At 44.9% G+C, this 26,758-nt stretch overlaps 1 protein-coding gene across 1 annotated transcript in view; it reads right to left on the bottom strand.

Moving 5' to 3' along the window:
- LOC119173719 (uncharacterized) overlaps positions 1-26,758 on the bottom strand; it is a 51,162-nt gene that overhangs the window by 20,958 nt on the left and 3,446 nt on the right. Inside the window, exon 2 of the mRNA XM_075895942.1 lies at positions 16,957-17,331. Coding sequence (XP_075752057.1) covers positions 16,957-17,331 — 375 coding nt within the window. The remainder of the gene's footprint in view (positions 1-16,956; positions 17,332-26,758) is intronic.

Here is a 26,758-nt window from a genome sequence, read left to right as displayed (position 1 = left end):
TGCATTTACGCCAAGAATTGGCGCGTTTTAAACAAGCACTTCAATGTAAGGCCCCTAGGGGCCTTACTTCAACGCGACAGCGCGACAACACGAAACCGACACACCGACAACACGAAACCGACAACTTCAGCGCGACAACACGAAACCGTCCGGCGGCGCGCTCCGCGTAAATTGCTCCTTCATGGCGGCTGAGAGTGGCGGGCGAGTAGGAAACGGCGCGGGGAAGGGAGTTTGCGCTACCTTTAAAAAATACAGGGGCCTTAGGTCAAACACCTCTGACTAAATGTCACATCATTACAGAAGACACAGCAAGACCGGTCCGACAGAACCCATATTGCATCGCTTAGAAAGAATGTGAGGTAATCTAGCAGCAAGTCAAGAAGAAGCTAGAGAATGATGTAATCCAACCATCAAAAAGTCCTTGGAAATTACTGGTAATACTCGCGAAAAACTAAAATGGCAGCTTGCATTTCTGCATCGATTACCGTAAGCTGAACGGCGTTATGAAGAAAGACGTTTATTCATTACCATGGATCGATGACTCATTGGACAGGCTACGGCATGCCCGCTACTTCTCGTCAATGGACCTTAAAAGTTAATACTGTCAAATAGAAGTAGATGAACGCAACCAAGAAAAGACTGCCTTTGTGATGCCAGATGGGCTTTATGAATTCAAAAGTACTCCCTTTCAATTTACCCTCAGTCCCAGCCACGTTTGAAAGACTCATGGATACCGTTCTGTACGGTCTCAAATGGAAAACATGCCTTGTGTACCTTGACAGCAAGATTGTTTTTTTGGCGCCGTTTGAAGAACATATAAAGTGGCTACTATCTGTTCTTCAAGCCATACAGTCCGCAGGACTTGCACTAAAACCGGAAAAATGTCACTTCGGCTTTGAAGAACTCCCGTTACTGGGACATCTGGTCAGTCACGAAGGTGTGAGGCCTGACCCAGATAAAACTGCAGCTGTTGCCAAGTTCACAAGTCCTGTTGATCAGAAGATGGTCAGGCGTTTCCTGGGTCGCTGGGCCTACTACCGACGATTTATAGCAGACTTTGCGCACATCGACTCTCCGCCCACCCGCCTTACAAGGGAAGACGTTGCATTTGTATGGGCTGAAGAGCAAGATGCTTCATTCCACGAGTTGCGGCGCTGTCTACAAACTCCACCCGTTCTCGCTTACTTTGACGAGGATGCACCAACAATCATCCATACAGATGCCAGCAATGTAGGCCTAAGTGCTGTTCTAGTCCAGTGCCCAGATTGTGTGGAAAAAGTAGTTCCCTGCGCTAACAGAACGTTGACATGCGCCAAGTTCGACTACTCAACAATAGAGAAGTGTCTGGGTGTCGTTTGGGCAGTTGCGAAGTTCTGCCCATACTTGTATGGCCATGCTTTCCAAGCCGTAAGCGACCACCACTCTCTTTGTTGGTTGACCAACATGAAAAACCAATTTGGACGTTTGGCACGATGGAGCTTACAGCTCCAAGAGTACAACACAACTGTAGTTTACAAGTCTGGAAGGTAACATTCGGACACCAACTGCTTGTCAAGGTCACCGATTGAATCACCGGCTATGGAGGATGACAAATATACAGGTTTTTGGGAGTTATTGTTGCGGCTATCATTTCCCGTCAACGACAAGATGATTGGGAGCTCTACTCTCATAGAATTCTTGAACGGACAAGCCGTCAATGTACCAAGAGTGTTTTCGAGTAATTTAGTATCATTCTGTTAACAGGAAGGAATTCTCTACAAAAAGAATTTCTCATCAACAGGTAGTAGCTATCTGCTGGTAGTTCCTGAAACTCTCCGCAGTGAAATTTTGCAAGCCAGCGATGACGAAGCCACTGCAAGCCACCTCCGTTTCACAAGAAGATTGACACGTGTCAAAGAAAAATACTACTGGCCAAGAAGTAGAGGTGAAAGATAACGTCCGAACAAGCATTGACTGTCAGCGACGCAAGGTACGACCTGTCAAACACGCTGGACTATTGTATCCTGTGTCAGTGCCAGAAACTTTGTTTGCTGAAATCGGAATGGATCTGCCGAGCGAATTTCTAACATAGGACAGCGGCAACAAATGGGTTACAGTGACGACAGATGGACTACCTCACCCGATATGCGGATACCAAGGCGATTCCGAGTGGCGCTGCAGCTGAAGCAGCCAGGTTCTTCATTGAGAACATTGTCCTGAGACATGGCGCTCTGGCTGCCGTCATAACAAAGGTACCACGTTTACAGCGCATAAGAAGACAACAGCTTACCACCCACAAACGAATGGGCTTACAAAATAACTCAACAAGACAATCACTGACACGCTTCGCACGTACGTCGACATGAAACACAAAAATTGGGAACGAATGTTGCCGTATATCATATTCGCCTATAATCAGCGCACTAGGAAACAACGAAAATGATGCTGTTCACTCTAATTCATGGAAGAGAAGTTACTACAATGCTTTTACGCCATGCTGCCTTGTGATTGCAATCCTTCAGAGACAGACGCCGCAGATTTCACCGAGAGTGCCGAGGAAGCAAGGCAGCTTGCCCGCATCAGAATAATAAACCTGCAGCAACTTGATGCCCAACGTTTGCCATCGGTTCGTCGCTTTTCAACCAAGGGAGAGAGTTTGTGTTTGGCTCCCTGTATGACAGCGAGGCCTCTCGGAAAAACTCCTACGCCGATACTTTGAACCCTACCGTGTGTTGCGCCGTCTTAGCGACGTGACGTACTGAACCTTCACAAAAGCATCTTTATATTTTTTAGTATGTTTCACTGCAGCATGCTCTAGTGTTGCGACAAACTGGCCATTTTTGCTCTGTTCCAGGCAAAACGAATTGACTGAGAAAAGCACTGGTTCAAGCGTGTGCAGCAGAGGTAAAGGCTTTAATTAATGCCGTTCCAAACCCAAAAGTAGGAAAAAATCGGACGAAGATTTCCAGCATAGAAAATTTTAGATGTTTTTATACATTGGCGTCTGAAGAACAAATTAGCAAAACTGAATTCAAGGGTAGCATGACCTTTTCTGCTATATAAATTGGGCCTCCACAGAAGTTGGAAGAGGACAGGCTGAGAAAATAGCACAATTTCCTTTTGCATGTGAACGTTTGGACCCCACATTGGTTGTACCAAATCATGTAAATAAATCAAATCTGGTCGCTGCCCTGCCTCATATTTAATAAAACAACTTGCGAACACCATCTCTCCAGCCATAGAGTTTTCTAAATATATACTAGAGGGAACTCTGGCGCTATTTTCTATGGGAGCTGCAACGCGCGGTGCTTCAGCGACATTCGAATCATGGGTACTACACGAATTTGTCTAATCTTCATACTTTCGACTTAATTTGACTGCATGTGCCCTGAATCCACTTAGCTGCAAGATGAAGTCTAGGGAAGGTTTAGCAGTTGCACTTCACCACCTCAACCTTACTAGGCTCACAGATTCAGATTGCGACACGAAGTTCCCATTGGGCATCGCCAACAAGCCCACATTGCAACCCTCGTCCCAACGGTCCATTCTTTTCTTCAAAACAAAACCAAAACACAGCAGTACATAAAGCCGCAAGCCCGAAAAGTAGGCAAATTTGTGAGCTACCCAGCATTCTTATGGTGGTTCAACGATTGCAGCGCCAGAGTCTCGTCTAGTTAATTTCAGGAAACTCTAAGCCTCTAGCACTTCACCAACCTAGCGAAAGAACACTTCATGTAGCTATCTGATAATAATGTGCTTAGGCATTCTCTGCAATCTTTTTGCCTGAAATGTTACTTTGATGTAGACGAAACACTTTCAACAAATCTTCAACAATTATTTGAAAAATATCTGATCCGATCTGCACTCACATTTTTTCTCAGCCAAGCCCACTTGGACTCAAACACATTGAAAGATTACTGAATGGAACTCACTCAGGCTCAAACTTGCATCACAATTCGAGTGAGTCGACTCATAAGTGAGCTGGCGGACTTATGACCAGAGATGCACGAATATCCGAATATTTTTCTAATAGCCTTTGCTATTCCATTTAATCTGTCCTGGAATCTTACTATTCGAACTTCCCGCAGACAAATAGTCAACGCCCAATTGACAGTGGCCCCTTCAAACTTTTGTGCTTCACCTCATCACATTGTCATACTGCGGCAAAGCTGCCTTACGGACTGTGCTACGGCTGCAATTGTATTGACTCCAGAAAACCCTAGTTCCAACAAGAATACGATAGATGTGGCATAGACGGGGACTCAATTAATGCTGTTTTCGAACTGAAATTATGGAAGCAAGTCCGAAATATCAGATGCTAAAGATCTCCAGCACCCAAAATTTATATGTTCATATGTATTGATGTCTACGAGACAGATTTGGAACTCCGGCCTCGAAAAAAGTACACCCCCGTTCACAGCATCAGTGGGGCTTCCACTGAAGTTGAAAGAGGAGGAGAGGCTGAGGAGCGCCTTTGCCATTTGCATGTAAAGTGTTGTCGGCAACACTCTGTTTGCATCAAATCATGTACATAAATACGTTAGAGTCCTTGCATTGCCTCATTTTTCATAAGACAACTACAAAAAAAAAAAACCTGTGTAACACTTCATCAACCGGGCCCAAAGAAACACTTTCATTTTGCTATCTCATAAGATGCTGCTTAGAAACCTTCTCCAACTCTTCCTGCTGCAATGTCTCTTCGAAGTGTTTGAAAAATACTCCAGATATGTTCTAAAAATATTAGGAAGATATTCTTTTTGACTTGCACTCACGCTACAATACAGTCAATCCAGGATATATCGAACTGAGATACATCAAATTATTGACTGTACCAAACACTTGAAAAATTCCCTTGAATTTCCCATGCAAAAGCATGCAACCAGTGCACCCGTGTATCAAACTCCCGCACAGCGGGACATAAGATGGTGCCGCGCTGAAGCCCAGAAAGTGAATTTTTCCTAGCAAATATTGATCGATTTTCAGCCGCTTTCAAGCAAGTTCCAATACCTTTTCGTGTGCAAGTGACGAAAATGCGGTGTTATTCCATTGTGCTGATCTGGTTTGTTGCAAGGTCCTAACGAGTGCACGGATATGTTTGATGTGCGATCTGCAAGTCCTAACATGCGTGCATAGTGTTTTTCAACTGACCGATTGCCGAGGACACCAAAATGAGAGTGCGAAGTGACTCAGAGATCTCGTTGCAATTTTTGTATTCCCTTGCTTGTTTGTTAGCGCACAATAACATCCGAGCCTAAAAAGCATCACTTTTGCAATGTGCAACCTCGTGATGCATAGAGTTTCCTAAAATTACCTAAAGAGGACTCTGGCGCTGTGATCGTTCAGCGACCATGGGAATGATGGGTGTTGCACGGATTTTCCTAGTCTTCATACTTGTGGGCGGGAAATAGCACTTTTGGCTTGGTTTATTGCTGTGTTTTGGTTTTGTTTCGAAGAGAAGAACAAACTTTTTTGAACTTTGTGACCCAATCTGAAACCGTCAGCCTCAAAACTGAAGGTGGTGAAGCACGACTGCTGAACATTTGCCGATTGTTGCTTCGAGACAAAGCAGCTTCAAGCCACACGAAACCAAAAGGAACATAAAGTACAAACATCAGGCAAATCTGTGCACTACCAATAATTCCCATGCTCGCTGAAGCCATAGAATTTTCTAAAATTAACTAGAGGGGACCCTGGCGCTGCAATCGTTCAGCAACCATGGGAATGATAGGTACGTAGTACACGGATTTTCCTAGTCTTATGACTAGGCAAATTATGACACGCTTGGAGCAACATCAGTCAAGCATCGTGATTATCTTTCCATACGGGCCATGTGACAACTTCGGGTGCATCATGACCGCTGACAACGACTTATAACTCAGTTAGTTCTGCGACTTATCAGCGTTTCTAGGCACCATCTAGCATCTAGTTTCATCGGTGCAGATGATGACGTAGTTGTGTCTGAGTGCATCAATACTGACATCATGACTGCCGTTGCTGGTGCCGCTGAAGTAGCGGAAGTGTACCCGTGCAGTTATGAATATGCCAACGCCTTCGCTAACGCCACTAACCAATTTTTTGCCACGATACCATGGTTGCATCAACAGTCTGTGTCAGTCAATACTGTTGTGACCGAAGGATCTTAATTCGATTATTTGTAAAGCTTCAATGATATTGAGAATGAATAAAACTTGATGGCACGTGTAGGAACACGGTTAGAATTGGTTACACGACAGTTAGTTTTTTGTGCTGTAAGCTTGGGAAGCCAGGTGAGCCATTGGCAGGCAGCATTGCATTAATGGCACTCAGTCCGAGTGTGTCCAACCGGATTTGCTGAGACCCCGCAGACAGTACAGCGCCAGCATGGTACGCCGCATAGTTCGGCAGCGCCAGAGAGGGTCGAGCCTTTCCAATTACTGTTAAATCAGGAAAAAGAAACCAACTGTCACGTGGGCAATAAAAGGGGTGGGATTATAAGCGTCACTGTGACATCCCCCTAATTGCCACATGCACCTGGCAGTCGGGGCATCAATGTGCCTCTTCCACACCCAGAGGGTGACTCCTCACTTTGGTTCAGCTGAAGCCCAGCCACATGCTATAATCACGCATGCCGTTTCGAGGCAGTGCGCGTTGCGAAAACTCAGAAGTCAGCGACAATCTTTTGTACCGGTCCGGCTTGGCTCCAGTAGCTCTCGGAAGCAGGTAGGCTGGCGACACGTGAGAGCATGGCTGATGTCGCGATAATTGGACACCCAGTCAGCAATTTGGAGCGTATTGTCGCAATGACATGTCTTCGACTTCTCCTGCGCAAATGAGCTCGTAAGTGATACCATGGGCGGTGAGCAAGCAGTTCCTTTTACAGCGCACAAGAAACAAATGGAGTATTGCCCCGTCGTCAAGAAGTTGACGTGTTACAGGGAAGTCGTCCTATGGCCGCAATACCCAGTACATGTAGCTCTGTCTAGATAATTGCGCACCGCGGAGCTAGCCCATGCCTCTATGACTTTTTCTAGTTCTGTTTTATTTACGTCTTGGTTGTTGTGTTACTTGGGACAAGGGGCATGAGCCCTCCATGTGCACAAAGGTGGCGTGCTTGTGGAGAGTTTTTGATCGACCATGTGTACTGTCCCATCAGAGGATAAACAGGCGATGATTCGCCGAGAAATGTGTAAGGGTGGAGCAGAGAGGGAATAAGAAGAGGTCCCGGAGTTCTGTCAAGTGTTCTGAACCGGGCTTGCGATGTTAGGCACCGTCGGCTCCGCCGAATCCCGTAGGGTAGCCCTACAAAAGGCGGTTCACTTCCAAAGTGTTTTTTTTTTCTTTTTTTTTCTGTGTAACGTTGATGTCCGTACTTATGTAAATTTTGTGGAGTCTGTAAATACAAGTTTTTCTCAGCCTATTAGAACTTTTCCAGCCGTTCCGCTTCATCTTCAAATGACCAGCAAGTCAATTGCCGCTATTAGAATAGCGGCAGCATGTTTTGTCTCCCACTTTGCTGTGGTACGTCTTAAGCGCCGAGTAGTGAGAGTTATTAAAAGACGATAGTCTTTCTTGGGGACCTTCGACGCAAAAATTTTGATCTGTCTATCTGTCTGTCTGTATATTTGTCTGTCCACTCTTAACGACACCGGGTACTTGAAACGGTAGACCCCATCCGCAGCGCCCACCAATGTTGCTCAAGATTCAGCGTTCATACTTGTGCCATTGTCAAATAAAAAGCAATTATTGCGCATGTTTGGGACACTATAACAACACGTATATATTTTGTATGTGCGCCTTTCACTAGAAAAGGCATGCATAAGTAATTTTAAGGACCATAACGCTTATCACGCTGCGCTGACCATGCGACGCTTGCACGGAAAGATGAGTGTTTCCAAGGCTTTGCTACGACGAGACGGTGGTGGCACCCACCCGTCATCTTGCGTTCTACACCTTATCACCTCTGAGACGGGCGCGCACACCCGTCTCAGAGCCACGTGCTTGGTTTTCCGAAAAAACTGCCAGATGGCGCTCATGTCTCACGCGTGACATGCTTGATGCGCTCGTTCCCCTCCGCTGCACGCTCGAGGCACTCACGCAGCACCTCAAGAACACGATTAACCGATTTTCTTGCGCAGAACATCAAATAAATGTTTTGTTCACTCTCTCCACACACGAGACTATCGTCTTTTGACGACATCTGCAGATTAACATGCAGATACGGGGCCAATTTTTTTAGAACATCGTAAGAACCTGGATTTTACTGTGCGCAAGAAGTAAGACAAGTTTATGGGCTATTTTCATGCAAAATAAAGTGTGGTAACTTGCAATTCACACCTTGTTCTTCATTATACTGCGAGAAAGTCATTAGGTTAGTACTTGTAACGATTTCCGAGGCCTGAAATGCTTTATATTGGCCTTAAATAAGCATATTTTATATTTTGAGTAATCGATTTATCAACCTATTTTGCAATCCTCTTCGAGTTCGATATATCCGGGATCGATTGCACTTGAACTCACTTTGCCCCCAAAATGTTGCTGTTTTCACTGCGCTACTTACAACCAATATTGTTGTAAGTAGGTTTCACTGCACTAACAAGAGTCGAGGCAGGCAATGCACCATGAGCTAATAAAAGGAAGTGATAGGCACCAAAACTGTTCTTTAAGAAAGCCCTGCAGCTCCTTACTAAGTAAATGCTCAGAAACAAAGATGTACAATCAATATGGAAAGTTCGAATATATACTATATAGCGCCCACTCTGCCCTGCTTCCTACAAAACATTAGAAACCCTTTCCTGGAACTGGCATAGGAAGATAGTGTGGTCCTAGCAATGCAACTGTAAGACGAGTGACAGTACATGTCATTATAACGACCTCGAAGCAAAAGCTTTTGAAGAACTCCAAAAACACTTCTACAATTTTTCAGCCTTTGCACGCATCGGATTCAGAACTCTGTCACAATCGACAATGCCAAATCTGGCGATGCTACAAGCTGTGAGTGCACCACGAATTCTCAGAAACAATCCCTTGTCTTCTTTGGGCCCAGCGTTGGCCCTGACATTTCCGTGACATTTCTCAGCGTTGGCCGTGACATCATAATTCACATCTGTTCCCGTCATTTACGAAATAGAACGCGTCTGTAAGCCCTCAGGTACGTGCCCTTCCTGTTATTTCTCCTTGCATGTATGAGCAGTCAGCCAGGAAGACGCACAAGCTTACAAATGGGCAGGAAAGCAAGGAGAAACACAAGCGAGGGACTCATTTAGATCACCAAACAAATGCAGCCGTCGGCTGTTGCGGGGCCCTTTCAAATATTTCTGCAGCTAAGTGTTCGTTGAAGAATCGTGCTTAACTGTGACACCACAACTAAATTTCAACCCCCATTGAGAGAGGGTATGCTTAAGAGCTTCGAGTAAGTATGCTGCAGTCAACCTACGATATGCCATGATATTGTCGCGCAGTCGGTCACCGCAGCAACCCATTTGTTCTCGAATGCAGAAGTGGGAAATGGCCCGAGAAGGTCGAGCCCTACGCAGTAGAATAGTTCAGCAGGGATCTCAACAGGGTGAAGGAAGACAGCTGGAAGCGATGCTGATCGTTTTCGACGTTCACAAAGGTCACAGTTGATGACATACTTTTGCACAGAGTGATATTCGCGTGGCCAGAAAAAACGGCGCCGGACGCGATCATAAGTGCGGGTGACTCCCAGGTGACCAGTGGCAGGTTCATCGTGAAGCTGTCGGAGAACATCTACACGCAAATGGGAAGGCACGACGAGAAGGCGGTCAGGACCATTAGGGCACATGTTGTGGCGGTAGAGAACCCCTTCATGAAAGAAATACAAGTTCAGAGAAGTGGATGGAGTAGCGGAACTTTAGCTTTCTATGATGGGAAGTAAATCCTGGTCGCGGTGTTGCTCAGGAGTGATATCAAGAAAGTCTGATATTGATGAGACACAAGCCTCAGTAACTCTCTCTGTGGCATCTGGCGGATCCACTGGATACCGTGACAGGCAGTGGGCGTCCTGATGGAGGTGACCAGATTTATACACGACCAAGAAGGTGTATTCTTGGAGGCGGAAAGACTAACGACCGAGATGTCCTGTGGGATCCTTGAGCGACAAAAGCCAGCAGAGCACATGATGATCAGTTACAACAGTAAAACTGCGGCTGAACAGGTATGAGCAAAATTTAGCAACAGCCCAAACAAGAGCACAACACTCTCTTTCGGCGATGGAATAGTTCTTCTTGGCAGGGGACAAAAGGTGGCTGGCGTAGGCGATGACGCAGTCAGGTCCATGCTGACGCTGAGCTAAAACAGCACCAATTCCGTGGCCCCTCGCGTCAGTACAAACTTCTGTCGGTGCAGTCGGATTGAAGTGGCCTAATATTAGCTTAGTCGTGAGGGCTGCAATGAGAGCCGAAAATGCAGCACTTTGAGGGGAATCCCAAATAAATGGGACGTCTTTTTTAAGAAGCTCGGTGAGAGGCCAGGCAATATCGGCAAAATTCTGGATGAAGCAGCGGAAATAGGAGCACAAACCAAGAAAGCTCCGGACATCCTTAGCAGAAGAGGGTACGGAAAATTGAGTGACCGCGCGAATTTTGTCCGGATAGGGCAGTACCCCAGATACGTTAACGAGGTGACCAAGTAGAGTTATTTCGCGACTGCCGAAACAGCATTTGGAGGAGTTCAGCTGGAGACCAGCGTTACGGAATACTCTGAGAATACTGGACAGTTGCTCAAGATGGCTCACAAATGTCAGTGAAAAAACAATTTAGTCATGTAAGTAGCACAAGCAAGTAGACCATTTGAAGCAGCACAGAAGGGAATCCATCATGTGCTCAAAGGTGGCCAGCGCATTGCAAAGCCCGAACGGCATCACTTAAAATTTTTATAACCAATCGGGGGTTACAAATGCTGTTTTTTCTCGGTCCCATGGGTCAACAGCGATCTGCCAATAACCAGATCGAAGGTCAATGAACGAGAAAAACTTTGTGCCATGAAGGCAGTCAAGGGCGTCATCTATTCTTGGTAAGGGGTAAACGTCCTTCTTAAGACCTTGTTGAGATGTCTATAGTCGATGTAAAACCGCCATGTGTTGTCCTTCTTCTTGACAAGCACGACCGGGGATGCCCACGGACTAGATGAGTGTCGTTAACGCCTTTGGCAATCATTTTCTCGACCTCTTTCTGGATAACAGAGCATTCGCCAGCGGAGACACGGTAAGGACGGCGATGTATTGGGTTGGCATCACCGGTGTTGATGTGATGGGTCACAACTGATGTCTGGCTTAAAGAGCGGTTGCCAAGATCGAATATGTTCGCATATAATGCCAAGAGACGGTGGAGGTCTTGTGCTTCGGAGGGCGAAAGATCTGGCGCTATCATTTCGGCAATGTCAATGCTTGAAAGGTTGGGTGCAGTGAGCAAGTTGACATGCGGAGTAGGTTGCTCAGCTGACAATTCAGAGATATCTCACTCTTGCACTGACGACCCGACGCCAAGTTTAATACCAGCAGGCAGCATGTGCGCTGAGAAACCAAAGTTCAGAAGAGACAAATAGGCCTGCTTGTGTCATGCTCCCACCAGGGTGTGCAGGACAGCAAAGCAATGCTTTAGCACAACGTTGGTAATGAGTGGAACGACATATTCATTATCACACACAGACGGATCAGACATGAGTTGCACGTAAGTTGCGGCTTGCGGCGGAAGAAATCAGGAACTCGGTGGCACAAAGGCAATTTTGAGCATCACGGGCAACAGCGGAGTCAAAATGCAGTTCCAGCTGAAGAAGGCCCGTCGAACAGTCGATAAGGGCGGAGTGCGCAGAGAGAAAGTCGAGACCGAGAATCACATCATGTGGGCACTGCTCAAGCACGGTGAACAATATGACGGTCTGACGACCAGCAGTACACACGCGAGAGGTGCACATGCCGAGAACGATAGATGTGCTTCCATCGGCAAGCATTACTGCACACTTAAGAGGAGGCGTGATCACTTTTCGCAGTTGAATACAGAGAGCAGCGCTCATGACTGAAATTTGTGCGCCAGTGTCTATGACGGCTGTAAATGTTAGGTCATCCATCAAAAGGTCCAAAATATTGCGGCGTGTAGGAATCGTCAACAGAGAATTTGCAGACCGGGTCGTTAATGCAGTGTCACCTCAGGGAGCTGCATGGTCTAGTTTCCCGAGTTTGAAGACCCAGGTCGTGCAAGGGACCTGGATCGAGGAATCATCGGCGAGGGAGATCGGCGGCCTTGGGGTGATGGTGACCGGCGGAAATTTCGGCCCAGAACGTTAGTAGTGGCAGGCTGGTGATCGTACAGAGTAGAAAACCGGCGAGAGTTGCCTTCAAAGCGATGCCATGTCCCAGTGTTCCAGGATGAACTGGACGTCCAACGATTGCGGCAGTAGCGCGCACTGTGTCCGGCGCGAGAGCAGTGAAAGCAGATTGGTCGATCATCCGACGTCCTCCATTCAGCAGGGTTCGGGTAGCGGGAAGGGTACACAGGGATCTCATTAACCGAAGCTGAACTCTCGGTAGTGCGAACAGTGCAAACAGGTGTGATGCCGAGATTTGCTATTTCTTGGTCAACAGTGGCTTGGATGAGGGAGATGGAGGATGCATTATCTTGAGGGCCTTCGGAAGCGATGACTGCAGCAGCCATTGCTTGGAGTTCATGGCGAACGATTAGGGTGACATTTTCGAATGATGTTGCTTGTGTGAACTTGGGGCAGAGTTCGCAGGTCGAAGTGACTGCAGTATTAGGCAGACGCGCAAACTGGTGGGTTATTGACGGTTCTTGGCGTGCTCGAAGGGTTCTTGGCGTGCTCGATTCCTTCACAACTGCGTCGACGGCGGCGCAATCTTCAACGATCAACAGATTAAAGGCGTCGTAACCAATTCCCTTCAATATGTGGGCGGTTTTGTCAGTTTCGCTCATGTTCTCGTCCACCTTTCGACAGAGGCCCAATACGTCCTGTATATAAGACGTGTGCGATTCCGTCGATCTCCGCACCCAACATTCCACGTCTTTCTTTGCAGCCTGCTGTCGCCTAAATGACCTGCTGAACAACTCGACAAGCTTCAGTTTGCAAATATCCCAGCTGGTCAACTCCGACTCACGCATCTCATACCAGGTGAGTGCCGTATCCCGCAAGCAAAAGACAACGTTAGCCAGCATCAACATGGGGTCGCACCTATAGTATTCGCTCACGCGCTCGTACAATGCGACCCAATCTTCGTCATTCACCTTGTCCTTTTGTGCCCGAGAAGGTTCGGGGTCTCGTGGAGGCAGGAGAATCAGAGGAGGCAGCTGCTGCTGCGGCTGCTGTTGCTCTTGTTGGTTGGCCTTTTGAGCCATTGCAGAAAAATGAAAGTGCCGACCACTTGGTAGTTGCGTGTTGGTTTGCCGGCAGAGCCAGGTAAACGTACCCAGCACCTCCACGAATTATCTTACAAGGAAACGTATATTTCCGCATATTTACTATGTTTACACAGGTTGACAATGGCTGGCACACTGGCAGGCTGGGACCAGTCTTTATCCACTTAGTAGTCTTTTTCTTCCATGCAGAGACCCTCTACCGCTTTATGCTCGTTACGCAATCACCCGCGCTCTCCCCCCCAGCTGTGCTACCGATGTCGCCGACTTTCTACTGCATGACATCATTTTTCGTCACAGTGCTCCTCGACAGCTCGCTACTGACCAAGGCTGATACTTTTTATTTCGTGTCGTCCAAGATATCGTACGTTCCTGTTCCACGAACCACAAGTTCACAACGACATACCATCCACCAACTAATGGACTTACAGAGTGCCTGAATCGCACTATCACCGACATGTTGTCGATGTATCTTTTTCCAGACCACTGCGACGGGGACGCAACGTTCGCTTACAACTCCTCCAGACAAGACATTGCAGGCAATTCCTCGTTCTACCTTCTTTATGGACGTGAACCCTCTATACCTCTTGATACACTCCTTCCTACTGGTTCAAGCTCCCCAGTCACATACATCCGCGATGCCATAGAACGAGCCGCCGTAGCACAACAGATTGCCCAAGAGCGACTCATACTTTCTCAAGTCTCTGAGAAAGATCGGTACGATCGTCACCACCGTGGTGCACCCGGTTCTCTAGTACTCTTGTGGGCACCATCTCGTCACGTCGGCCTCACAGAAAAGCTCTTATCTTGCTATGATGGACCACACAAAGTCCTGCGCAAGGTCACTAATTTCACCTATAAGATACAGGGAGTCGTCAATGAAGCACACTCAACGCCACCACTATCTACTTTCGTGTGTATTTTTGAGAAAGGCAAAGTTGTGCTAACCACCGGAAAAAAATGAGTGCCCTTGTCAGAAAAATTACAGCTACCTACCGCCTCTTCAGCTGCAGTTTCTAATCTTTCTTCTCGTGCAGGTTTAAAAGAGAAAAAATAACAATCAAGAGACTTTGACTGGCTGGGTTGATGCCAAGCCAGTCAACTTCCTAATGCTCGTCTGCTTTGCGGTCGTACTTGGAAGGCGTCCTCTAGCTGCTTGACGCATCCCATCAGTCTATCTTCCCTGCCGCTGCATTCGAGGCTGCTTTGAAGCAAGCACAGTAAATTTCTCGTCTTCGAAAAATGGCAGCACCTCTCGAGATGAATCGTCGTCCCCGTCGTCTCCACCGCCTTCTACGTTAGCGGCTGTTTGATCGCTTTCAGCATCCACCACTGCTCCGGCCACCCCCACATCCTGCTCACACAGCGCATACTCCAGCAAAGTGAGGTCACTTTCGGCGGCACCGTTACTTGTAAGCTTGATAACCTCTTGACAATGTTCCTCACAGTTTGTTGCAGATTTCTCGAAGCAATCCAGGCTTGCTCGCAAGGACAAACTTAAAACCTCTTTCGCAACGCAGAGTTATCTCGCAACTGAAATTGCTTTACCCATTATATCAAGGTCCATTTCGCATATTACGATCTCGTTACCTGCTAGACCCGCCTTGCGACTGAACCATTCTAAAACTATCTGCCAACCTTTCAGTTGTGTTAACGCTCGCAAACATTCCCTTTTTTCATCAGCTATTCACTATTAGAATAGACTAGATAACAATATTGTGTGCTGTAACACCATTCAATCATTTATGATCATAAATAATACAGTGTGTCCAATTTGAATCATGAGCTGTTGACATTGTATCTTCTTTCTTGTTATTCCGTTTTGTATTTTCTTTCAATGTTTAGTATGTATCTTCTTGTCTCCACTCTTGCATAGGCCGTGAAAAGCCTGGAGTATGCTCAAATTAAAAAAAAAAGTCATCTGTCTCTGTTGTCTCTGTTTCGGGCAAACTGGTGGCACATGAAAACCCAGCGTGTCCAAAGCAGTTGGAAATAACCACTGTGCGAACTTGCTGCCAAGCACTGCTGAGAAGGTGTACTGCTCCCAGCAGGTTCATTTCGTAGCCTTTGCTGTTTTCATAAGACCACAAAATTCTGTGGAGAAGGCTCTTTCGGCTATTTTGGTAGAAGCAATGCTTGCTGCACTCAAGCTAAGTTGCTCTTCACAGTCAGCGAAAAATACATACCACTTGGTTTCTGCAGATGAACGGAAATCACACATCAGAGAAAACCACGAGACTTGCACTCACAGTCAGCTAAAAAACTATACTGCACTGTTTGCACAGATGAACTGATATCACACCTCAGGAAAAATCATGTGCACTGCACAAAGCCAACGAGACAAACTACACAATGCGTGGGCAGAGGGCCTCCCTGCTCAGTGCATGTGTAACATGACATGCCAGAGGATTGCTTAACAAAGCTGATGTTTCACTGGGCTGAGACTTTGCGCACTTCGCGTTCGCCGAAAGCATCGACATAGTGGCAGGCGCGGCTAAATAAGAAAAAAAAAACCTACGAACTTCAGGCGTGACACCATCCAGGAATTTTGTGAAATAGTCCAGCAGCAGAATTTTCATTTCACTTCCAGTCAAGATTTCGAGTTATCCGCAATCTGACCCCAAAATTTGAAAATTAAGGGGAAAATGTACATGGGGCGTATCGGAAAATGTTTGGTGCCACAGAAAATTTCAACTCAGCCAATTTTTTTGAGATACCATAGTTCGAGATAATGAGGCATTACTGTATCCCTTGAACTAAGCAATGTTCAGGCCTGCTTTGGCAAGTACTTCTTGCAGACTTTGCTAACATCTTTTTATAAATTCAAAATTTTGTCGAGCATGCTGCATTGCATCAAAAGAATTAAAAAGTCACCATTTAAAATAGGCTGGAACATGTAATGAGAAAAGAAAAAGTGGCTATAGTCACCATCTCAAAGACAGGAGGTTGCTGTGGTCACACATGGCAATCTGTTTTGGGTGGAGCACAGTTTCATAATACTACAAAAAAAGACAGAGTTACAACTATTATAAGTAGCAAAAGCCTGTAGGAGTGCAGCTCTGGTTTTCTCGTAACCAAATGTAGCCATCTATTGCAGTGTGTGTGGTTAAACATAGCTTCACTTTCATGCCCATACAGCTGGCATACAATCGTCTTAAACGTTTAAGTTTGGCTCTGACTAGCTCAATTCTATCAGCTCACCAGATAACTAAATTCTTCCAGCCATCACACCTGCGTTTCTATTGATATAAACTCTTTCCGCTTCAATCGAAAGAATGGCCTTCAGGGTAACATTCAAAATTGCCTGATGCGTGCACTTGTGTCTGGGCTTTATACAGGCCCAAACGGTTACCTTAATAAAATTCCTAATTAGTAGGACCAACCTCAGCAGACCTAATCAACAGAAAGTGCCCTTATGGCATGTCATCTGCCACCAACGTCCCCTTTGACCCATAGTCTAACAAGTACTGCCAAATGAAGCATTGCGTTGTTTATGTGTTTTTTTGTGGCTCTTACAAATGGACTGCTAGAGAACCCTATCAGTTTCACCATATACATCAAGATGAGAGCCACAACAACCAACTGTGTTAAGCATTTCTTCAGTAAACAAACCAACCTGCTGCTGAAGGTTTTCGATGATCACGTCGGAAGCCTGCAGCTGGCACTTGAGGTGTGCAATCTCCTCATCTTTAGGACAAGGAGCCTGCGCCTCATCTCTCTGCTCGAGTGCCTTTGGATCCAGACTGGGTGACGTCGATTCATCGAGGTAGCGCTTAATGGCACCATTACCATGTGCTTTGAAGAGGCACACACGGGGTACCGCAGCAGGGAGAAGTCTGCGGCCATTCTGAACAGTGGGCACAAAGTCCTCATCCCTGAAGTGCCCAGAGCAGATCCGTGCTTTGGTCCAGTTTGAAGGGGGCTTCTCTCCAAGGGCAGCTAACCACAGCTTGCGGCGGCGGGAGTTCTTGGGCAGAGCGTGGTAAGACACCTGGGAGACAGGGTTGGTTAGAAAACAATTATTATTCTGTGTGTAGTGAAGCCTATTTGCAGCAAACAGTAGCGAAACAGCTTTTTGATCTCATAGCAAGGACACTGGTGCAGGCAAAAAGCCGATTTCGCACAGCATTAAGCACTCTTAGAAAATGATCAAGACATTGATCTATGTGACAAATGTCAACCGCGACTAAAGTTGTGAGAAAATACAGTATAGCCAGCTTTGTGTGTTTCACTATGAAATTCCAGAGCAAATATAATCAGGCTAGTTACACCGACTTTTAAAAACATGGCTTTTCTTGTTCCCATCATGGTCTCAGTCAAACAGGTTTAACAATTTCGTTTTCTTGTGAGCCATGCTCGATGCAACCAGAAAAAAAAAGAAAAAGAAATACTTTGGAACAATGATACGGTAAGCTACAGAAGAAAGTTTTCTTATCGTGATCAATGTTCCTCCTGCATATACTAACTGTATGCTAGAGGATACAACAACTGCAAGTACTTCTCTTCTGAGCGTGGGGGATCGCAAGGAAGATTCCAAGAAATAGCCTATCATTAAACAGCAGTCACTAATCTTCCCATCTTTTCTCTTTCTTTCTTCTCGTCCCCATGAGCATTTGAGCCCATATCTTATGCACCATCACTAAGCGGTAATCTTAACCGCTAAACAATGTGTCACTGAACATTGTCTAGGCTGCTTTTTGATTCAACAGCTCCCAGTCAAAGTACTATGACGTCAGAATTACACCACAGACGGCAGTAACAAAACTATTGTTATAGCGCGAGCTTAAAACGACGACAAAGGACAAGAAGACGAGCGCTAACTTCCAAATTAGTTTATTGTGCAGAGCGTGAAAACATATATAGGATACAAAAACTGTGTGACGAAAGATGAACGATGCAAAGAAGAGTAAGACAAGACAAAAACCTAATAAAAAAATCTATGAATACTATACAGAAAACTAAAAGAACTATGAATAGTTGTGCGCGCTTTTACTTTCGAGGAACCTTAATTCTTGCTCGGATAATTACTTCTCTTACTTTCTTCCCGGCACGCGTCTCTACATTGAAGTACAAAGGTGAGGACAAGGATGAAATACCCAAATGTCTGCCACTGACAGTGCTTCCCTGTACTCTCCCATGCTAGAATACAAGGATTGTGTCATGTGTACATTCCAAGTCTTGCCTCTTTTTTTTTTTTGCCATGTTACACACTACTAATTCCACTTGTTCACATTTTCACATATTGAATTGGCACAGTTAACCAAATTCAAGATTCATAAATGATAATGCAAAGCTTGAATAAACGATAAATGATAATGCAAAGCTTGAACAACTTATGCTTTTGCCAGCAACGGTGACGGAAATGGAACGTTCAGTACAACTAATGTCTGACAAGTTTGACGCCACGATAAAGCGCCTAGACGAACACGACAAAGAAATTAAGTCAATCAAAAAACGTCTAGATGCAGTGGAACAAGCTAAAGTTGTGGAAACACAAAAGAAACTGCAAGATGCCGTGCATGACCTTGAATGGCGCAGCCGGCGTCTAAATTTGGAAGTACACGGAATCCCTGTGACGCCTGCTGAAGATTTGCTGGATAAGCTGAATGCGCTCACGCCCATTCTTGCTGTCCCATGCCTCTCAACAAATGACGTTACAGCGATCCACTGGCTTCCATCAAAACCAGATAAGATACCGGGAATAATCATCTGCTACAGCCATCAGTCGGACCGAGATCTGTGGCTTACTGCACGCCAAAAGCTGAGGGCCGCTAAACAGCAGGCTTCAATTCTCGAAAACATGACCACGCACAACCGCGACCTTCTTCGGAAAACAAAAGACTGGGCCACTGAAAACGGATTCCGCTTTTCTTGGCACTCAAACGGCAAGATATTCTTAAGGAAAAAGGAGGGCGATCGTGCAGTCGTTGTTGCGTCAGAAATGCAACTCAGCGAACTTGCACGCTAAGCTAGCATATGCAAGCTTGTACAACATGGTGATCGCGTCACACCAATTCTTAGAGATTGCAAAGGCATGTAAAAATCCTCTCTCTTTTATAAACTTGAACTGCCGCTTCGCAAAATCAAAAACCGATGAATTAGACATGCTTTTTCAGACACTAGGTTTTCAATTTTCAGCAATTATACCAACAGAAACATGGTATGATGAAGGGTCAGAAATGTACAAACCCTCAGCCTATTCGCACTTTTTCTTAACACGACAGAGCAAACACGGTGTAGGGGTATCAGTACTTGTTCACAAGTCTTCTGAGTGTAGCCTTGAACCCTGTTTCACCGTTGTAACAGAGGACTATGAAGCGGTAACCTTATGTAATGCAGCACGTATGTTCATAGGGCTCTATAGACCCTCAACGGATTCGTTTGACAATTTTGTACATTTCTTGAGAAGATTCTTAATTTTGCCACTGAAAACAAATTTGAACTTGTACTTGGAGCCGACTTTAATACCAACATACCCGACAATAATTTGAAGCAAACGTCCCTGGCTGAACTTGTTGTGTTGAATGGCTTTGACATAATATCTACCGGACCAACCAGAGTTACGGCAACATCGTCGACGTTCCTAGATTTTTTCATTACAAATGCATTGCACTTATTGATAAAAGCAGATGTTATTGCTACAGATTTAAGTGACCATTTAGCAGTTTTCATGCTTGTGGCTAGTACTGACCAACCCAAGAAAGAAAGGGAGAAACGCACTTTCCAGGATATCTCGGATAATAATCTAGTACGGTTTAGAGAGGCTGTAAGCGGACTTACACGGCAACAAGTCTACAATGAGCGTGACCCTGACTAAGCCTACGAAACTTTCTTAAAAACTTTTTGCACAAGTTATGAAGTTAGCTTTCAAACTCAAACTGTAACACAATCACGCCAGACTCGCAAACCCTGGGTTACCAAAGACATTCTGTAAAAAATGAAGCACAAAAACCATTTGTACAAAAAGTTCATCACTAGTCGAGATCCTAACATATTCAAAGAATTTAAGTCCGTCCGAAACCAAATAGTCAACGTTGTTGGAAAGGCTAAAAATAGCTACTATAATTTATTTTCTCAAGATATCAAACGATCTGACCTAACGTGGAAGAAAATAAATTCCCTACTTGGCCACTCCCGAAACTGTCAACAAACAACAACCATTAATTACGAAGGTCAAGCTGTATCGGGCTCACCGTTGGCCAATCTTTTCAACAATTTTTTTATACAATTTTCTGACACGCGCTCAGAATGTTACGATTAAGGCAACATCGATTTAAACTTCAACGCTACATGTGTTTTTTTATCTTCTACCGACGTGCAGGAGGTGCACAGTACCATCCTAAATTTAAACAATAGTAGCAGTTGCGATGTTGATAGCTTGGAAATTAGACCTGTTAAACATATTGTAGACTTCATCAGGTTTCCGCTGACACATATCTTTGTGGAACATTTCCCCAAAGAATGCAAATTTCGAAAGTTGTCTTGATATTTAAAGGTGGGGACAAAAATGCCTTTAAAAACTATCGGCCTATTTCAATTCTGCCAGTTTTTTCTAAAGTCATCGAGAAACTTTTACACTTTAGGCTATCCAGTTATCTTTCTAAACACTCATTACTTGGCAACTTTCAACATGGTTTCAGAAAAAACTGCTCTACTGAAACTGCCTTGCTAAAACAAAAAGAAATATTACATAATTTCTCGAATCACTGCTTAACTATAGGAATTTTTATTGACTTATCAAAGGCATTTGATTCATTAAGTCATAAAATTTTGCTCAGTAAGTTGCATTCCTACGGTATAAACGTCGTTGCTCATAACCTCATGTCATCTTATCTAAGCTACCGAAAACAGTATGTTTCACTTGGTGACTTCCGCTCTGAACTTAAGTGCATTAAGGCTGGAGTCCCCCAGGGAAGCATACTAGGGCCTCTGCTGTTCTCCATATATGTGAATGACTTGCAGTACGCTGTCTCACACCCCCGAATATCCCTTATTTGCTACGCAGATGACACAACCCTGTTAGTGACTAGTAAGAAAACCAAAGATATAGAAAAAATTTGCGCAAATGTTCTACCACTTCTACTTTCCTGAACTGAGAAAAATTCTCCAGTAATCAATACTCAAAAAACTAAAGCACTACTGTTCCGACCAAAAAATACCACAGCTGTTCTGCCTCACGTCTGCCTTGGTCAATGCAAAATAGAAATAGATGAATGTGTGAAGGTGTTAGGAGTGTACTTTTCGAGTAATCTCACATGGGATTACCATGTTAATGAAGTACACAAAAAACTTGATTGATTGATTGATTGATATGTGGGGTCTAACGTCCCAAAACCACCGTATGATTATGAGAGCCGCCGTAGTGGAGGGCTCCGGGAATTTCGACCACCTGGGGTTCTTTAACGTGCACCCAAATCTGAGCACACGGGCCTACAACATTTCCACCTCCATCGGAAATGCAGCCGCCGCAGTTGGGATTCAATCCCGCGTCCTGCGGGTCAGCAGCCGAGTACCTTAGCCACTAGACCACCGCGGCGGGGCACAAAAAAAAAAAAACTTTGCAAAACAATTGGCCTCATCAATAGAAATAGATACCTACTGCCTGAGCACATAAATCTCTTGTTATACCATTCTTTATTCCCCCCTAAGCTTGGCTACACACACCTAATTTGGGAAACAACAACAAAAAAGAATATTAACAAGTTGTTACTTTTACAGAAAAGGGCAATGAGAGTGGTAGCAAATGCTTCTTTTTATTCTCACACCCAGGAATTGTTTGTTCGGTACCGAGTAATGACTGTAAATCCTCTTTACAACTACCGTTTGACGTTGTCTTACTGCGTGGCAAATAAGAAGAATAACTCATTTTATAATGACCTAACGATGCTACAAAATAAATCTCACTGGCACGATACACGTTTCCCAGAAACGTGGTCCGTTCCAACACCGCGGAATAACTATGCTTCTCAATCGATAACTTATACACTGCCCCATCTATTGAATAAATTTACAGATAATGCTACTGATATATATCGCCTGCCAAATAACCGTTTGCAAAGCGTATTTTTGACGCCTGACTGCGTTATTTCTGAAAATTGATATATGTCGCCCACCAAACAACCGTTTACTAAGCGTATTTTCTGCCGCCTGACTATGTTATTTTTAATTCTGTGCGATCCGTATATTGTTATTATTTGTGTTGATGTACAGTTTTGAAATTAATTTGACCATGAACTGTCCCATCTGAGAGGTCGTTTTGATTGTAGGTAACAGTGTTTCTTGGTGGTGTTAGTTTTTTGGTATTTTTGTGGGTCATTCGTGATCATCTCTGCGTACAGTACTGCTATTTCTGTTTATTTTGTGCCATTGACGACTCTGTGATTCTTTGGTGTGTTTTCCAAAGCTGTCAATTCAGGGGCGTCCGCCTCGTCAAGCTACTTCTCACAGTGGCTTTTTGCAGCCGCTCCATCCTTTTATGGAAAAGGAAAATAAAGATTTGGTTGATAATGATATGTGTATTTCAACGGTGTACGGGCCATTTGATGGCCGAAGGGCGCCAAGACATGATAATGAATTTGAAGTATGGTTATGTTCAGTGGTTGTATAGGTGCCTAAAATTCCATGCAGCGTCCTAAATGTTGACACTGTTGGCAGTGTGCCCGATGCAGAAGCATTTCCAGCATGCTAACTCTCATTCTTTTTACAGGAAGCTAAACAAACTCCTTTCGCACCAAGTGCACAAGGTAGGCTTATATTAAATTTCAGAACAGTTTGTGTAACGTAGTAATTTTGTTTAACTGCCTGAAAACAGCACTGTCAGGGAAGCATCTACAAAGCCTGCTTTTCTGTTTGTTTATCCAAAACCAGTGAGGGGACCTCGAAAGTGATTCTGTGCAAGTATTGGATGACATTCTGTTCATGTGAGAGTGAACTGGAAGCTACCTGTCGTTCTGCCACATGTTCATGTAAGTGTGTGCCGCAAAAAAGAATGCTTGCAGCATAGAGCATCCTGGAGCATACATGCTTTCATAGGAAAAAAATTCAGTGAGTAGTTGGCCCATTAGCATAGCTACAAATCTTTTTCAGAATTGGGCACAACCATACTTTATGTACGACTGTAGGTTCACGAGTGTGTACATGTGCATGCATAATATACATATAAAAACTGAACATTCCCACCCTCCCACTGGCTACATAACTGGTTAGCCACTGCTTGCGTACAGAAATTTCTAGCCTTATTTAAAAGTTAGAGAAATATGTGTGACTAGGAAGAGGTCACATAGGATAAAGATTGCTTGCCTTTTCAGTGTCGTCATCAACAGAAATGAAAGAAGCCAAATCATTTCCTTCAAAAGGTTAACAGCGCTCTGGGATTGACATTGCTCCCTCGATTGATGCTGAGAAACACAGCAACACTGACAAGTGGGTGAAAGGGTACAGACTCGTGCACCATGTGTAACACAAAGGCACAAGCAACTTCAACCTGCAAGCCCAAACTCTCAGCTGGTTCATCTCGAAATAAAACTTTGCTAATATACTTCATCGTTGCAAACACAAAGAAATTCAATGAAATGTGCTATCTCACTCACATGCTATACAAAAAATCATGACATATCCATGAAGTGAATCATGATGAAAGGGCAAAGCAGCCAGATTGTACAGTGTTACTGTAAATAACCAGTCACATTGAACACTCGTGCATGTAAATGAGTGCCACGCAGTGCACAGTTATATGCAATGTTAATTGCTCATAAATGGTAAGTTGAGTTTAGTAGTGAATTTCGTTTTGTCTGCGTTATTACTGCTTTGTGCTACCAAATCTAGCCTGAAGTTGGCAAAGGCGAGGTGTGTGCACATTCCACTAGTGGTTGTTAGTAGTTATCTGTCATACAAAATACACCATAGAGCATATTGAGATGTCATACACTTCACAAGCGAATCACTGTCCGTTGTCATCGTCTTTATCATCATCAGTGTCATCCTGCTGTGCCATGACGAAAGAAAGAGAATGTCGTTCTTCATTGTCATCAGTATCATCTCCATCGTCGGTAGGGGCTACCGCACACAACGCCAAAAGACAAGCCTTGACCATAAGGAGCTCTGCCTCTAAAATAAATCATGCAAAACTTCGACATGCTTGTTGCAGCAAGCTATCTTGAAGCCTCGTTTTATGTTCGGAGTGACCCCCCTGTATCTTAAACGTCAACTGACGCCAAGAAAGGAAATGCTGAGCGAACGCTCACGAAAACGCTTTATGTAGTTAGGCTTTTCAGATGCTACCTCGTGTCGTACAAACACCTGCGGAACAGCTCCGACAAAATGCTAGTCGCACAGAAGCAAGGCGGGCTCGAATACATGCTCAGACACAGAAAAAACAGGCTGCTGCTGGTGCGAGAAACGCTACAGTTCAAGGCACATTCAACCGTGTGCACTACATTTCGTATGATTCCTAAATGTCTTAACCTTACTTTGTATAACAGTCCGATGGGCTGCTATTGCATTCATTGCTTTGGTCTTGTGCCGAAACTGTGACTTTTCTCCAAGCGTGCATTATTTTTTGTGCGTGTGAATTTTCTAAGAATGAAGTTCATGTTTGTGTTGTTTGTGTTCAGTATAACCCCGTTCGAAAAACTCAACAGAGCTTAAACGTCGCCAATTTCTAAAGCCCTCCGTGGGAGTTGCTACACCAATATGACCACATCGTCCACGAGCTCCTTCAAAAGGTTAACACCAACCCAATTGTCTTGGTTGGGGACATCAATGCTCCACATGCGGCCTGGGACTACTACAGCACCACCAAGAAGGGGACGTACACACGATGCTGCACAGCAACACAGTTTGACGCTGTAGAATGACTTGCTCCAACCAACCTGAGTGGGCAACAGCACTAATCCTGATGTCACATTCACTTGAGACGTGCACAATGCAACGTGGACAAGACTGCCGGATACTCTAGGGAGTGACCATCACATCATTCAAATAAAGGTCAAACAGGCACACCACTCGCTCAAGACAGGAAAGGCTCGGCTCATGAACTCGACCACCTAAAGGAGTAACCTTGATGATGACGCGACTATCGAAGACATTGAATCCTGGTTAAATGGTATTGTAAGTGTTGCTGATGACTATACCAAAATGATACATTAGAATGAGGACAATCCGACAGTCGATAAACACATCTTTTACCTATGAAAAGCTTGAAGATCGTTTATCAAGGAATGACAACGGCAAAAGCTCAACTGCAAGCTCAAGTGCTGCATTCCCATACTCATCAAGCAGGCACAGGAGTACGCTCAAAACCTTGCGAGCCAGAACTAGTGGTCCTTGTGCGACCAACTTTAAGGAACACTGAGCACAAAGAAGACTTGGCACATTCTTCAAGCCCTGATCGACGACACCCACACCAAAACTAATCAATTCAGCAGCTCATTCACAACTATGAGGGCACTAAGCACCAACTACTCTAAGAACTTCAAACGAAGCTGCGTGGCTCAGTTAACCTGCAACCTTCTTCCATCAGCACTCCAATGTCCAGGGAGTACCAAGGAGCACCAAACGAAGCGCTAGATGGGCCTCTCACGCAAGCAGAGCTACACGTGGCCCTCACTAGGCTTACACGCAATAAGAGCCCAAGAAAAGACAGCGACCAACAAGCAATTACGACAGCTACCCCTTTGGGCGTTGACGGTGCTTCTTCGACACTACAATGACTGCTGGATGAAGGGTGAGCTACCACAAGCCTGGAACATTCAAAGGTGACCATAGTACCCAACCCAAACAAGCCAACCTTGATTGTAAATGTTTACCACATTTCCTGCTGGGAAACTGTGCTGGGAAAGAGTGCTGAATGTGCTGGGAAAGAGTTTCCCAGCACATTTCCTGCTGGGAAACTGTGCTGGGAAAGAGTTTCCCAGCACATTCATGCTGGGAAACTCTTTGAGCACATGGTAAACGAGTGGCTCGCCATAAATCTTGAAAAGAACAGTTACTACCCAAACACCATGTTTGATTTCCGCCAAATGCTCAGCGCACAAGACATCCTCTTGCAGATGAAGGAATATATTCTGCTACGCTTGAGCAAGCGCAGCAGGTCGTCTGTTCTAGCTCTGGGCGGAAAGGGCACATTTGACAATGTAAGCCACGAAGCCATTCTGCACAACCTTGAAGATATCGGCAGCGGCACCAAAACATACGCTCACATGCTGGATTTCCTTGTCAATTACACAGACATGGTAGGTATTGCCAATATCCAGAGTGAGCTTTTTCAACTGCCTAACAAAGGTACGTCGCAAGGCTCATTGATCACACCACTGCTTTTCAATGTGGCCCTCCTCAAGCTTCCACCTTTCTTGGACGTCATTCCTGAGATACAACACGTGTTATACACCAAGGATATCACAATGTCGACAAGAGGCACG

The sequence above is a fragment of the Rhipicephalus microplus genome, chromosome 5 (genome assembly GCF_043290135.1).
Source record: "Rhipicephalus microplus isolate Deutch F79 chromosome 5, USDA_Rmic, whole genome shotgun sequence".
Lineage (NCBI taxonomy): Eukaryota > Metazoa > Arthropoda > Arachnida > Ixodida > Ixodidae > Rhipicephalus > Rhipicephalus microplus.
Note: the sequence above shows the minus strand (reverse complement) of the source record. Positions and strands in the feature narration are given on the sequence as shown.